This window comes from Callithrix jacchus, chromosome 6 (assembly GCF_049354715.1).
Source record: "Callithrix jacchus isolate 240 chromosome 6, calJac240_pri, whole genome shotgun sequence".
Classification (NCBI taxonomy): Eukaryota; Metazoa; Chordata; class Mammalia; order Primates; family Cebidae; genus Callithrix; species Callithrix jacchus.
This window is the reverse complement of record NC_133507.1, coordinates 57,023,173-57,038,855: the sequence shown is the minus strand read 5'-3', so window position 1 is coordinate 57,038,855 and position 15,683 is coordinate 57,023,173. Positions and strand designations below refer to the sequence as shown.

Genomic DNA, 15,683 nt, shown 5'->3' with positions numbered 1-15,683 from the left:
ATGTAACAACCATAAAAGTCATCTCTGTCCTTCTTTTTTTTCCTCCAAATTTTTCTTCCTGTACTTAGTGATAGCATGGGGGATGTTTATTAGGAACCATTTATTTTCTTTTGTTTCATCTTCATTTTTTTGTTGTTTTTACCATTTCATTCCTTTAGGGATTGTTCGTGTAGAGCAAAAGAATAACACTTTTTTTGACATGAACATCTTTGAAGATGGGCCTTATGAAGTTGGTGGAGAGACTGAGCATGATGAAAGTCTCGTTCCTGTTCCTGCTAACAGTTACTTAGGTAGGAGCAGGCACAGATGGCTGCCTTTGCCCACCTTCTCAGATACCTTGTGTGAAACTTCCTCATGGGGCCTATGGCCCCTGGATTTCTAGGCTGAGAAGGGGCCAGGTAGGGCCGGGACCTGTGGCCACTTTTGCTGGAACTTGATAAGCTTGGTGATCTAGAGGCTTTACCTGACTGATGTCTGGGATCCTTTCCTTCTGACCGGGGCTCCCTAAAGCGGGGAAGAAACCTATTATCACCTAAAATCGTCCATTCTCCCTCCTGCTTGGAAGTCTATCTCTTGAGCTAATGGCGGCCTCTGTAACCTGAAACAGGCCGTTCATGCAGCCATGAAAATGTGCATGGGTGTTCACAGTAAGCTGAGCTCTCTTTGTTCAGTGCCTCTTTCCAGAGATACTCTTAAGAGCTGCATTTAATAAAGTTATTCTTAAGTGGCAGGTCAAGACCTCCAGGTCCTCCCTCTGTGATTGTGGTTCTCCAAGGATTGGCCCTGCTTCTGAATGGGGACCCCCATGTCATAGGGGCCCGCAAGTGGCATGAGAGCTTCCCGGCGGAGGTTGAGCAGGACTGCTAAAGCAGCTTTCAGGACACCCAGACTGTGTCTAAGGGCCAATTCCTTAACTCCTAAGGCTTGTTTGCATGACTAATGGGTGTCCTAAGTTATTCATGCACATTATGGTAATTATTACAAAGGCTTTTAAAAGCTTTAATTCTTGGTATGAGTTGACATAAAGAGTAATTACTGTGCATTTCTTGGAAAAAATGTAAAAAAAACTTCTAAACCTAAAGAGTAACCTGTTTAAAAAAAAAAACAAAACAAAACTAGAGAAAAGTACCCAGATGTTAGGATATTACTGGAACAATGCAAGGTAAAAAAGGAAAAAACGCATATAGATATATGAATAATTTCAAGCACTATGCTATTAAATACACATTAAGAAGTTGTTCAGGCTGGGCCCCGTGGCTCACGCCTGTAATCCCAACATTTTGGGAGGCTGAGGTGGGCTGATTACTTGAAACCAGGAGTTCAAGACCAGCCTGGCCAACACAGCAAAACCCCTTCTCTGCAAAAAATGCAAAAATACTAGCCAGGCATGGTGGTGCACATCTCTAGTCCCAGCTACTCAGAAGGCTAAGGCACCTTCCCGTTTGAACCCGGGAGATGGAGGTTGTGGTGAACCAAGATCACGCCACTCAAGTCTGGGCAACAGCGGGAGACACTGTCTCCAAGAAAAAAAAAGTTGTTCAAATTGTATAAATATATGTGAGCAATATTGTTAATCTTTTTTTTCTGAGATGGAGTTTCGCTCTTGGTGCCCAGGCTGGAGTGTGGTGGCACAATCTCGGCTCACTGCAACCTCCACCTCCTGGGTTCAAGCGATTCTCCTGCCTTAGCCTCTGGAATAGCTGGGCTAAGATATTGGCGTATGTCACCATACGTGGCTAATTTTTGTGTTTTTAGTAGAGACAGGGTTTCACCATATTGGTCAGACTGGTCTTGAATTCCTGACTTTAGGTGATCCACCCACCTCTGCCTCTGAAAGTGCTGGGATTATAGGCGCAAGCTACCGCACCCAGCCCAAACTTGGATTTTTAAGGTAAAATCCTTTTCAAAATAAATATTATCAATGAACCATTTTATTTGAATCTATTTTAACAGACCACCTCTCTCTTCAAATGTATTATTTAGAAGGCTGGGCACAGTGACACAGGCCTGTAATTCCAACACTTTGGGAGGCCAAGGCAGGAGGATTGCTTGAGCTTAGAAGTTCGAGACCAGTCTGGGCAATGTAGCAAGACCTCATCTCTTCTAAAACTCAAAAAAATTAGTCAGAGGTGGTGGCGTATGCCTGCAGTCCCAGCTACTCAGGAGGCTGAGGTAGGAGAATCACTTGAGCCTGGGAGGTTGAGGTTGCAGTAAGCTGTGACTGCACCACTGCCCTCCAGCCTGAGCAACAGAGCAGGACCCTATCTCAGAATGTTTTATTTGGGGATTACTTGTGATGAAAAGTACTTAATTTTAATTGTACTGGCCAAGAAGCCAATACTTTGGTCTTTAAAACAGATGGCTATGGGTTTTATAAACATACTTGCTGTCAGAACATATGAAAATATGAAGCATTTTTTCTCAAACACATTTGCCACTTTTAGAATGGATTTCCTCAAAAGTGAATTAGAAAGAAATCAAATTTGTATTGTTACATTTGGCTTGTCTGTGCTGTGTGTGAATCTGTCATTTCAAAAGATGAGGGGCCTGGGGGAATAAAACAATCTACTTGAGGTTTTGGAAGCTGGCAACGAGAGCAGCTTGCTGATGCATTGGTGGCCTCCTCATCCAGCGAGAACAGCAGTGGCTATCCTGCCTCTTACCAAGCATAATTACTTTTTCTTCAATTTCTTCCATCCCATGCATGTGTACAGGCCTGCTGTTTTTGACCAGCGTTTCCTATACAGATCCCGATCAGTTTGTTTATAAAACACGGCCTCCCCGGGAGCAGCCTGACACATTCCCTGATGTGATGATGAATAGCTACCTAGGTTTGTGACCTCTGCGATGACAAATAAATTGTCTTGGTTGTGGTCATTAAAAATTTTTTTGGATCCATACAGAGCATAAATCTTTTTATGTCCTATTTTGTTTCAATTGAAGCACACACAAAAAGCATGCCATGGTTGGGGCTGTGTGGCCAGCTGGATTCCATATCGCCATCTCTAATCTGGTGGCTCATGTTTTTCAATTCACTTCACAATTTGAGAACTGCAACGGTAGTGGTGAAGCTTTTCATAAGTAAAACCCAATAAAAGGGGTGAGCTCATATTATTCTGCATCTGCCTCATCTTTCTATAGAAAGATGTACTTAATTTGAATGGTTTTGATATGGGCATTTATATTTGCTTTTCACCAGATCTCAGCTATTTGTAATCTGACATCCTACCTGATGCTTTATAATGGGGTGTCCTAATGTTTTATGCCCTCTGAACAAGTATGTAACTGATACCAATGACAACTTCCTCACCTCTGTTGTTTATGATAGGTTCTCAAATACCATGTATCATCAGTCATTGTTTTGTCTGCATGTTTGTGTCTGAGAACTAAGTTGGTCCAAAACAATGAAATGCTATCTATGGTGTATTAATGATGTTAGCATTTGTTTTTGTCTGATTACCAAGGAGATTGACGCCTCTTACCAAGCTTAATTACTTTTTCTTCAATTTTATTTTATTCCTGTAGAAATACTGGTCATTAAGTTACAGCAGAACCCTATAAAATGCACTCAGTTATACTACAAGTCAGGTCATATTCTCTGAGTGTATGATGTAACATAACTGAATTATTCCTAGATAATTCAGCATCTAGCTTGATCTCCTTTTGCCACAGTTCCAGTATTAAAATAGGGTGCAAATTGCTTATGATGTATGAATACTTCAAAATTCAAGTTATACATAGGTGCTTTTCATTAAGTCTTAATATCCATAGAAAGCAGTAAATTAGCTAGCCCCAGGACTTTGTCCTTGTGTCAGATCTGAACTCTGTCACTCATATTATGGAGGTGATAGACGGTGGGAAGGTAGGAGGAAAGGGGAGTGGAAGCCAGAGGAGGAGATAATGATCAAGTTACCAGTGTCACAGGCCGAAAATATATGGATTGATGTGAGTGGCTATATATGTTCTGTTTTTCTAGGCTTTTCTTTGGACTCAGGGAAAGGTATTGTTTCTAAAGATGAGATCACTTTTGTATCTGGTGCTCCAAGAGCCAATCACAGTGGAGCTGTGGTTTTGCTAAAGAGAGACATGAAGTCTGCCCATCTCCTTCCTGAGCACATATTCGATGGAGAAGGTCTGGCCTCTTCATTCGGCTATGATGTGGCGGTGGTGGACCTCAACAAGGATGGGTGAGAATGCCTCAGGTTATTTTTATGCTGCAAATCACTGCTGCTTTGACTAGTTTCTGTAGGCCATAAAAAGAGCCATCCTTTCAGGTTAGCTAATGTCAAGAATATTTTTGCTGCCACATTTTTACCAACCCATCTTTATCATTTGTATGATGGCAGCAGACAGATACTCATATCCTCCCAAGGGTATAGGATTATATTTTTGATTTTCAGTTTTTACTTGTATCTAGGGATCAAGGGTCCATGAAGAATTAAAATTTGAAAAAAATCAACTCAGAAAACAACACCTGCATGATTCTGTTCTGTGGTTTCTTATGGGGCTGATGGAGCATCCGCTCCTGTTGAAAATAGGAATTGGTGGTAAAGTCAAAAACAGATCTGTGACCGTTGGTGCTCGTTGGGGTAGGGTAGAATAGTGAGGTCTTAACTGGTAGTCCTGCTGCATTGTGGTTCTGACTTGAGGCACTGGGTTTGAGTTCTTACCCTTAGTATTTTTCTTAGGGCATTTATTAGAGACTACCTTGGCTTTTTAAAAATGTTACAATTGAGTCATAAATTCTGGCGTTGAGGGCCTTTCTATCTCTTTGTAGCCTTAGTACCTAAACTTGTGCTGCTGGTGTTTTAGCTGATGGTTCACAGCTCTTTCCCCTCATTATGTTTTTAGGTGGCAAGATATAGTTATTGGAGCCCCACAGTATTTTGATAGAGATGGAGAAGTTGGAGGTGCAGTGTATGTCTATATGAACCAGCAAGGCAGATGGAATAATGTGAAGCCAATTCGTCTCAATGGAACCAAAGATTCTATGTTTGGCATTGCAGTAAAAAATATTGGAGATATTAATCAAGATGGCTACCCAGGTAGATAATAGATTGTGAAATGGCTATGATATATAGATAGATTATTTGGTCGTTTAAATAATAGTGCTTATGTCATTTTACTTTAAAACATTGGACTGGAGTGTTTCTAAAATGTTTGTTAAAAAGTGATGTTGTCAACAGATATTGCAGTTGGAGCTCCCTATGATGACATGGGAAAGGTTTTTATCTATCATGGATCTGCAAATGGAATAAATACCAAACCAACACAGGTAACCAAATAACTTGGATTTCTACAGCTAGAGTCTCAGCTTTTTGCCTTATAATAGAATATTTAAGTTTAAGTGACTTACAAATCCATAATAATATGGATTTTGGTTTTTTTTTTAAATGTTTTAATAGAAGGTACCTTCAGAATAAATATATAAATGCAATGACTTGCTTGTTCTGATTGTAAAATTTCTCAGATAGGAATCAAAATAATCCAAAGCAAAGAAATGTTGTTCTATCCTGATGGCATAAAGAGAGGAAATGTGATATATTCCCTTTAGTAGCATACTAGAGATGAAATTGGGCAAACAAAACAGATTACTGTAATTACATGGAGAATTTAGACACCAAAAATTGAACATTTCTTTTGAGAAACATAAGACTTGTAGGGAAGGTAGGGAGGTTTGGTTTGAAATGGCCTGATTGACTTAATATAGTAAACAAGCTCATCAGAACTGGGCTCTTTTAAGCTTTGAGATGCTGTGTGAATCAGATTACTTTTATTAAATGAAATGTATAAAGTGTTAGAGCATATAAATATTTATGACTTGTATATAATTTAATATAATTTACTTATAAGTGAACTCTCAAATTTCAGTTCAAAAGAAACTTGTGTGTCTTTTTCAAAGCATAGTTAAGAAGTTCATGTTGATAGTGTAATGTCCATTCGGATGCCCTGTGTATTTCAGGTTCTCGAGGGTACCTCACCGTATTTTGGATATTCAATTGCTGGAAACATGGACCTTGATAGAAATTCCTACCCTGATGTTGCTGTTGGGTCCCTCTCAGATTCAGTAACTATTTTTAGGTCTGTTATCTATGATTTTAGCTTTAAGCATGTTCTATAACAATTCATCATACTTATACTTAAAGATTTATATGAATTGTGATGCTATTTCTTTTTTTTTTTTGAAGGTAGTAAAAAAATGTAATAAAAACCTGTTTTATAAAATCTTTTAAAGTATTTGAGGAAAACATAGATCCAAGTTAGAATTTTTACTTCATATATTTTTAAAACCTTAATTTTGATGATGAAAAAACAAAACACATATAAAATGTGACAGTACAAAGAACATACAGAAGGAAATCCCCTATAATTCACCATGCATTATTAAACTCCAAGATCTTGATTTCTATTGTTTTATGTTTTGTGATTGTACTGTGTACATTTAACAAAATTAAGATCATAATTGTGCATAGTTTTGTAATTTTGTCTCTTTAGGATATATAGTGGATTTTTCCTATGTCATTGAGTACTTTTCCAAAATGAAGTTGACAGCTGTCTATGAGGTGTCTGCTGACTGGCTGATAGCTTACTTAACCAACTGCTGGCCTCTCACTGGATGATTACGTTGCTTCACAATTTTTTATTGCCCCCATGATACCAAAAGCTGTGGAAAACATTCTTACTTTTGTTTATATCCTTGATTATTTCCTTATGATAAGCTCCTGGATGTGAAACTGCCATATGCACGTCAAGACTTTTGGTTCCGTTTCACCAAGATGACCCCAGAAAGGGTGCGACGGTTCCCATGAGCGGTGTTTGAGTCTACCTTTAACCGGTGCTTTCATCACTGCTGGAAATCACCATCAAAACTAGGAAGGGTTTTTTGTTTGTTTTTTAATTTTCAAAAAGTAGCAGATTCTTCTTTTGTAGAAAAAAGTTAATCATATAGAATTATCAAAAGTATAGTACATTATTCCCATCTTCCACAAAACTTTTGAGCATCTCTGTACTTCTAGGGTATCATCAAAAGGCTACACTGTAACTTTTGCTGTCTAATCTGATTTTTAAAATTTTTACTATTGGGATATCTCTCCTTGGCAATACAATAGATGACCTAATTTAGTCAGTTAAGAATTTGCCTCTGTCTGTGTGTAATTGATGCTTTAATATCCTTACTTTCCTGTCCTCAGAAGTAGGTTGACTGTCAACCCTGTACACTTGTTCACTTTTTACTTGCAGATAGTATGAAAGTAAAACTCAACAGTTGTTTGATAAGAAGAGGACTAACCTCCCCTTATTTTACAAATGAGGAAACTGAGGCCCAGGACTGCTTGAGCTTTTAAGCCTGGAGCCTGAGAGACAGAATGTAGTACTTAAATCTTCCCAACTTTAATCCTGGGCATTTTTTCTACTAAACGCTAGTACGTTTTTTGTACTAGCACTTCAGGGTAGTAAATAAACACCAATTTTAAATATGAGGCAGCCAAACCAATAAGATTTATTTTCTATGTTAAAAGACATCGTTTTCATAATTCATATATACATATGTGCCCTCAAAATTTGTATGTGTTGTATGTTAAAAAAAAGAAAATATGCCCTAAGCAGAAATGTCTGTTAAAATATTTTCTTTTGAAATTTATGTCACCCTAAAGCATTAATACTATAATATGTAAAATACTATATCTGTGGCAGCTGATTTTAAAATACTTGTGAATTTTCGCCTTTTAAATATGCTCTCAAAATTTAAGAATGTATCTAGTTAGTATCTTAGAACCTAGCAGCTGTCTAAATGCAAAATAAAAATAGAAAGGTAAACAATGAAGATGAAGGAAAATAGAAAAACAGGGAAGGTGGGTAGTAATTGACCTTTTATTGGCCCCCACCTTCTCCATGAATGGACTTGTGCTCTCCCTAGCCTACCAACAGATTGATTCCAGAAGTTTGAGCTAGCTGTTTGGGATTTGGAATGCATTTTCTTATAAAAACACTGTTCTCCAGAATGGCTGAGTTTACCACAAGCCCACCAGAGTCAGCCTAACTGAATCCACGTGGTAATGAAACCCGAGGACCCATTCTGAGTTGGGGAGCAATGGAGGTGGGAGGTGGGGCAATCTCCCTGCCCACTCGTACCCCCAACCCACCGCATACCTGCATTTCTTGTGCCTGTGGCAGTAGTCAGGCCATAGACCCATGGAGGTGCCTGTGGCTGCCGGGAGCAGGGCAGCCAAAACATATGAAAAGACGCTTTCAGACGGCAAACTGGAATAGGGCATGGAATTGGGTTCTAGCTTCTCAAGTGTTCGCGGGGTTGGAGTAGGCAGTGCAGAGGTGGGAAGAGGTTTAAAAGTTCAAGCTTTTGCTTGCAGATATCATGGGGGTAGAAAAGTTGTCAGTCCTGGCAACGGGAAGGCAAAGAGTGAAGGTTGTGGGTGGGAGCCTCTGAGGGAGGCTGAAGAGAAGGGCAAGTGTTTGTAAGATGGAAACTCCCAAATTCAGGATTGCCTGTATTAATTCACATACTGTAGACAATGCTGATCGTGAGCATCTCAGGTATTAGGTGTATATTGGTGTAATTCTTCCAGAGGGTATTTTGGCAAAATTACTCATAACTTAAAATGCACATATTCTTTGATTCTGAAATTCTGTTGGGAATGTATCCCACAGATAAACTCAAATGTGTGCATGGATGATGTTTGTGAAAGCAGAAAGCTCAACAACATGAATGCCTACCAATTAGGTACTGGTTAAATAAAAGATGTTAACATTGATAGGATGTAGCGCCATCAGGCTTGAAAAACAACTAGATCTATGTGTATATATAGGACAAGACCTCTGAAATGTTTATGAATTAGAAAAAGCAACATATACAGAACAATGACAATTAAATTCCCATTTAGTTGAAGTTATAAATATATTTTAGTATTTAATTTTAGATAATTTTAATAGACTGACGTGTCTGGAAGAACATACAAGGCTACTTGGGTATTTGGGTGGGAATGGAGACAAAATATTTACTTTAAAACTCTGAAAGTCCTACATGTTGCACATGTATTCATAAGTGTGTATGTTTTTAAATATTCTATAATGAGGCTCTGAATTATATACATTTATATGTATTAACAGTTATTTTCTTCAACAGTGGGGGAAAAAGTCATGTGCATTTGTTTTCCTGTAGTTTTAAGCTGTGCTGGGCTGCTAAGGATGCCATCTAGTATGTGAATTAGTCTCACATTCAAGGTAACAAGAGGCTGAGCTTGTTTTTCACTCCTTTGCCTTCAGATCCCGGCCTGTGATTAATATTCAGAAAACCATTACAGTAACTCCTAACAGAATCGACCTCCGCCAGAAAATGGCATGCGGGGCGCCTAGCGGGATATGGTGAGCGTCCCTCTGTCTTGGTGGGATCCCCCTCAGTTTCCTGATAACCCTATTGCCTGAGGAGCCACAGGGAAGATTGCGGGAGTGCTGGGCAAAGGGAAGAGGTTCTGTGAAGTGTTTATATAACACGTTGCTTATCTGTGGACAGTGTGGGGATTGTAGAGAACACGTTGCTCATCCGTGGACAATGGGGGGATTGGAGAGCTAGGGAACGTGTTGGGTTTTTTCCACTGCAATAATGGATCTTTTAAGAAATATGTGTTTGATTTTATTCAGCCTCAAGGTTAAAGCCTGTTTCGAATATACTGCGAAACCTGCTGGTTATAATCCTTCAGTATGTAAGTACTTGGTACATTTAAAATATATCTATTTTCGGTCTGCCACGTTGAAAGTTCTGCACAAATCACAGAAATATACAACTGCAGTGGCTAAAATGGGTCTGTCAATTCTTGTGTAAAGAATTAAGTGTATGTTTTGTCTCCCTTTTAATCAGGAGGGCACAGCACAGTGAGGGGGAAATACTCTCTACTTGGTTGCCGTTTGAGTTTTCCAGAACAGATGGTTTAGGACAGAATGGCTTGGAAAAGTGCTTATTTGCTACCACAACCACAACCATTTCCTCTGTTTCTGTCTTTGAAAAGCAGTGTGGTAAATTGATTTTGTGGTTGTGAGGTGGTGGGTGGTGGTTGTGGAAAGGCAATTGCAGGAGCCAGAGCACAGCACAGAATCACTGCCAGGCTGCATTCTCCTCTCGTCCCCTCCCTCCCAGAGAGGCCTCTGGGCCTCAGAACACTGACCCTGTGTGTTCCCAAGAGCAGGCCCTGGGGAATTTGCAGGCTGGCCCTGAGAGGTCAGAGACGTGGTCTCTGCTCCTGGTTTCAGCTTTGATACTGACTGACTCTACAGCACAGGGCAAGTCCCTTTACATTTGAGTTTGTCTTTTCCCATCCGTTCAGAAGAATGCCTCTAATAGTAATTAGAGCATAGAGTGGTGGTGGTGATCACCTGAGAAGACGTGAAAGGCAGTTTGTCATATATTAGATACTGTTTTGCTTCCTCTCTTTGTAATTCCAAATAGGTTTTTAAAAATTTTTGTGGGCACATAGTAGGTGTATATATTTATGGGGCAAGACAGGATTTTTGACAAGAATTTTGATACTGTTAATGATACTCTTAAGAAGAGTGGTGGTACTAAGTTCTCCTCTGGCCTTTTTTTTGAGACAGTGTTGCCAGGCTGGAGTGCAGTGGTTCAATCTCCGGTCACTGCAACCTCCACTTCCTGGGTTCAAGCAATTCTCCTGTCTCACCCTCCCAAGTAGTTGAGACTACAGGCACACGCCACCATGCCCAGCTAATTTTTGTATTTTAGTAGAGATGGGGTTTCACCATGTTGGGATCGTCTCGATCTCTTGACTTCATGATCTGCCCGCCTTGGACTCCCAAAGACCTGGGATTACAGGGGTGAGCCACTGCACCCAGCCTCCTCTGGCATGTTTTAATAGCAGCCACACCTCTTTAGCTGTGAGCCACCAGACCCCTGGCTCCAGAGTCAAGGCCAGGGGCATAGGAATCTAATGAGGGAATTCTCATTCCAGGACAGGCCATGGTCCTGGCAGCTTGGGATTCTAGTGTACTGTATCTGCCACTAAGGGATGACACTTTGTGAAGAACAAGGTCATTCTGTCCTTACACCTTGGTTGTCAGTCTTTGCTATATACTATGAGGTAATGAGTCCTCTGAAGTGTTCTCGCTGTTATCCAAAGTAGTATTGTTTTCTTTATTTAAAAAGGTGTCCCTTATAATATTCCAGAATGTAACCTAATTCAAGTAACCTAAAGTTGTTGCTTGAAAAAGGAAAAAATAGCCACATAAGGACTAGGGTTTGGGACAGTGAATCCTCTCACACATCACAGCTCTGTTCTTAGCTGTACTCTAATTCTTCTTTAACTCTAAATGAAGTTTTATGTAACACTAATGAATGTACCCACTAAGGCAACAGAATGAAGATAGTGACCTGTGATAAAGTTCAATGAAGTGTGAAAAGGAACAGTTTAAATAAATGTATTATCTTTAACATTTTTTTAGTCCCCGTCACCTGATTTTCACTGCCATAAACTCACTTAGCCTTCATCTTCCCAGATTTCAAGCTGTCCACAGGTGGTTTCTCTGTCTCCCTTGCTGCGGGGTTGTCTCCTGCTGTGTGGTCTCTCCATGGGACCGGCAGACCTGGCACGAAGCATTCTTGGAGTGGATGGATTATGACTTTGTGCACAGGGGGAGCTGTGGCCTTTCGCTTTGCTTTTTGATGCAGCTGGCATTTTGTCAAGTGTAGAAAGCAAATCTTTGTGTGGCTTTTAATGACAAGAAAATGTATACCGTGACTCTTCAAAATCGATCATCCTTTCAGTATCATTTGTGTTATTTTTACCTAAATGCCATACCTTACACTGGCCCACTTGGATAACAGGCCCTTTACCATAGTTTGGAATGAATGAGAGCGACAAGGAGAAACAGTGATTCTTTGACTAGGCAGGCAGAAAAAATGGGGAAACATTTTTATTCTCTTCTGATTGCCATTTTTTCAAATCACTCTCAGTTTGACTGTAGATGTGAAATCTCATCAGAGCACTTCTTGTCTTCCCCCAAATTAATCACCTCTAAGACTTTCTCCTAGCTGTAGGTGCAGCATTCGATGCCATGTGTATTACTTTTATGTTATGTAGCTACTCCATTAACCAAGTGTTTATGGGTGGCCTATTGTGGGTAGAAATTTCCTTTGAAGACATTCAAAGAACATTTGCTTTAATTGCTTTTACTTCCACAGCAAATTCTAAATGTACTAAAACAGAACTTCTACAAAGCTATTTAAGTTAACACATCTAAAATCTTCTCCCAGTATCCAAGAATGTGAGCTTATTGTTTGACGGGGCTATTTTAGCTCAGCAGTCCTCAGATGCGGTGTTCCATACATACAGATATCTATAATTGAGCTGTAATGAGTGCTCTACTTGGCTTGCCCCTCAAGGGGTCAGCAAAGGTGGCCTGCAAAGATTTTAAGATGATGTGGACTGTCTGGAGGGTTAGGGAAGGTTAGAGTGGATTTGGCTGTTAAACGGTTTTCCTGCACCCACACCTCCCATACTTTTGCTGTGAGGGGCACTCAGCATGTGAGCCTTTATCTGGTTCATTGTGAAGCTAGCAGGTCACTTATAAATGGATGATGTCAGGGCTGCAGAAGGCCTAAAATGGGGGAGCATTCCATTTGGCAGCTGTGACATTTAAGAATTCTCCAGATGGACACAAAAATTATTATTGAAATTGTCAGTGTTTCTAAATTTTGGTCTCAATAGCTCACATTCAGCATAAGAATAATGTCACATCGTGTGTGTGTGCATGTGTATGTGCAGGTGGGGAACCAGTTACTCCTACTTCTGTTCATCTGTTCTATAAATCAGACGTCTATCAGGTGTTGTGCTAGTTGCTGAGGACTATGGTGAGGAATAAGACTGATGTGGTCCCTGTCCTTGAGATTAGAGAGAAGGAATAGTCTAGGATCGCGAGAGGCCAGGACAGGCTTCCTGGAGGAGATGAGATCCAAGCTGAGATCTGAAGGGGAAGGGAGGGCTTAGCCAAGCAGGCCAACTGTGCTGGGAGGTGGAAAAGAAGGGAAAGACAGCTGGCTAGGGAAGGAGTGACTCCTGCAGTTGTCAGGAGGCAAGTGAGACCGGACATCTAAGACCCTGTAGAGAGCAATTACCTTTTGTGTTTGTGATAGAGACTTAGAAGCCAGTGATGCCTCTGTCCCTCTTGGTATGACCCCAAGCCTCCCCAGAAAAGGTCTCTTCCAATTCTAAGGTGAATATTAGAATGTGAGTTATTCATTTTCTGTGTTTTCTATAGCAGACTTTTGTCCCGGAGGTTTGCTTTCCCTTTTGCTGGTTAGTGAGTGCTTAATGAATGTAAGTAATTTAAGTATTGGCCCATGAAAAACACAGTTAGCAGCTACCTCTAATGAACCAACAATGCATTCTGAAGTCAAAAATGAGATTCTGATTGTCCACATCCTGGCTTGCCTCCAGGTTCCATTAGTGTAGGTTACCAAGAACAGGCTGTGCCTTCTTGCTCAGTGCAGGGGAGGCAGTTTGGTCCGGTGAGATGTATTATGCTGACAGGCCCTCTGTCCACTAAAAGGAATATAATTTACCTTTTAACAGTTATCTTTTATTTTATTTTTATTTTTTTGAGACGAGTTTTGCTCTTATTGACCAGGCTGGAGTGCAATGGTGTGAATTCGGCTCACCGCCATCTCTGCCTTCTGGGTTCAAGCAATTCTCCTGCCTCAGCCTCCTGAGTAGCTGGGATTATAGGCATGTGCTACCACACCCAGCTAATTTTTTAGTACAGATGGGTTTTATCATGTTGGTCAGGCTGGCCTCAAACTCCTAATCTCAGGTGATCCACCTACCTTGGCCTCCCAAAGTGCTTATGACAGGCATGAGTCACTGTGCGTGGCCTCTTTTTTATTAAGGTAAAGATCCCATCCTGTCAGAAGACTCCTCCATCTCTAAAATATATTATTCCTCTGTTTAGACAACTATCCTCTATCAGTGCTTCTTAAACTTTAATATGTATAAGAATTATCTGGTGATGCTATTACTAAAACACAGATTCTGGTGTGACTGGGCCTGAGGTTCTGCATCCTCACAGGCCCTCAGGAGATGCTGCTGTTCTAGAGCCCTTTTCTGAATAGCAAAGGCACAAGGCCACTTGAATAAGCATTGACTGTTTAAAGGGAGAAAATCAGTTTAGGTCCTCAGGGGGAGTGTTGGGTTCTTCTACTTATCATTAGTATTCTGTGGGTTCATGAACTTCAGCCAGAAACTGATTCTTAAGAACTGCGGCTGAAAGGTTTTAACTTGTTCTTGAGCTCCCCCAGGTGGCCCAGTGAAAAATTAACTTTAAAATATTATTAAAAGCAAAAGGAAGGAAAAGACAGCTTGATTTGAACATCGCAATTGTGCAAATGCATATTACCAGGAAATATGAAGAGAAACAATGTTAATGGGGAAAAGTGTTTTCTACAAGGAATTAAAAGAGTTCAACATGCTTGTGGCTGGATTGTGTATGAATGCACTTATGTTCATATGATTTTGTTAATTTTATCTAGCAATTGTGGGCACACTTGAAGCTGAAAAAGAAAGAAGAAAATCTGGGCTATCCTCAAGAGTTCAGTTTCGAAACCAAGGTTCTGAGCCCAAATATACGCAAGAACTAACTCTGAATGGGCAGAAACAGAAAGTGTGTATGGAGGAAACCCTCTGGCTACAGGTGAGGGCTGCAGATGGTCAAATCTGTTTTATAAAGAGGACAGAAGAAGGTTATATGGTGATACACAGATTTCTGAAATTTATTCTAGAAACCTAGTAATCAATACAAAATCATTGTTCTGGAATTCCTCAATAGCATTTATACCCACTTAACTCTATGACTGCATGATTTTCAGGAAAATATCAGAGATAAACTGCGTCCCATTCCCATAACTGCTTCAGTGGAGATCCAAGAGTCAACCTCTCGCAGGCGAGTAAATTCACTTCCAGAAATTCTTCCAATTCTGAATTCAAATGAACCCAAGACGGCTCATACTGATGTAAGTCTCTCTGACTTTCTTTTTGCCAAAGTTTTTGCCACATTATGATGCTAAATCAAATGTCTTTGAAGGGAACAGAACTAATGGCTTGCTTTAAAGGCCATTCTTTTGTATTAATATGCTTTTTAATGTATGCAAAGTTTGTTAGAGAAGACTTGTTCCCCAAATTATCAATAAACATAAAAACATATACAGTTTGGAGCCAGAGTGTATTTTTCTTCTCATTTTTGGCCATTATAACTTACCGAGACTATAATTGGTAGAGCTTATATTCTTACATTGTTTCTCCTTTAGCTGTACATAGAAAAATATATTGTGTTTTACCATTGAGAACACTGAAATATGGAAAGCATTATACATTAGTGCCTAATGTAGCCTAAGTCATCTTTGGAAGAAAAATGTGTATTAGATGGCCTGCTGGATACCTCATATGAGGTGGGGTCTGCTTGCTAGGGGTTTAGGATGGTTAAGATGCAAGGTTAGCCGAAAAAGCTATGACAGCTTGATTTGGCATTATGTTATGTTCTTGCTTTCAAAATATAATTGATGACGGCCTGGTGTGGTGTCTCATGCCACCTGGTGTGGTGGCTCATGCCTATAATCCCAGAACTTTGGGAGGCCAAGGCAGGCGGATCACCTGGGGTCAGGAGTTTGAGAC

At 40.2% G+C, this 15,683-nt stretch overlaps 1 protein-coding gene across 8 annotated transcripts in view; it reads left to right on the top strand.

Moving 5' to 3' along the window:
* The window catches only part of ITGA6 (integrin subunit alpha 6), an 80,757-nt gene that overhangs the window by 45,468 nt on the left and 19,606 nt on the right, over positions 1-15,683 (top strand). For 2 of the 8 annotated variants that reach the window (XM_035304532.3, XM_078327388.1), the window contains exons 5-14: positions 159-290; positions 2,715-2,831; positions 3,977-4,187; positions 4,852-5,045; positions 5,187-5,275; positions 5,963-6,081; positions 9,280-9,378; positions 9,655-9,716; positions 14,546-14,706; positions 14,882-15,025. In XM_035304532.3, the coding sequence (XP_035160423.1) occupies positions 159-290; positions 2,715-2,831; positions 3,977-4,187; positions 4,852-5,045; positions 5,187-5,275; positions 5,963-6,081; positions 9,280-9,378; positions 9,655-9,716; positions 14,546-14,706; positions 14,882-15,025 (1,328 nt within the window). The remainder of the gene's footprint in view (positions 1-158; positions 291-2,714; positions 2,832-3,976; positions 4,188-4,851; positions 5,046-5,186; positions 5,276-5,962; positions 6,082-9,279; positions 9,379-9,654; positions 9,717-14,545; positions 14,707-14,881; positions 15,026-15,683) is intronic. The other 6 variants (XM_078327389.1, XM_054257519.2, XM_008998692.5 and 3 more) reach the window with 3 other exon arrangements.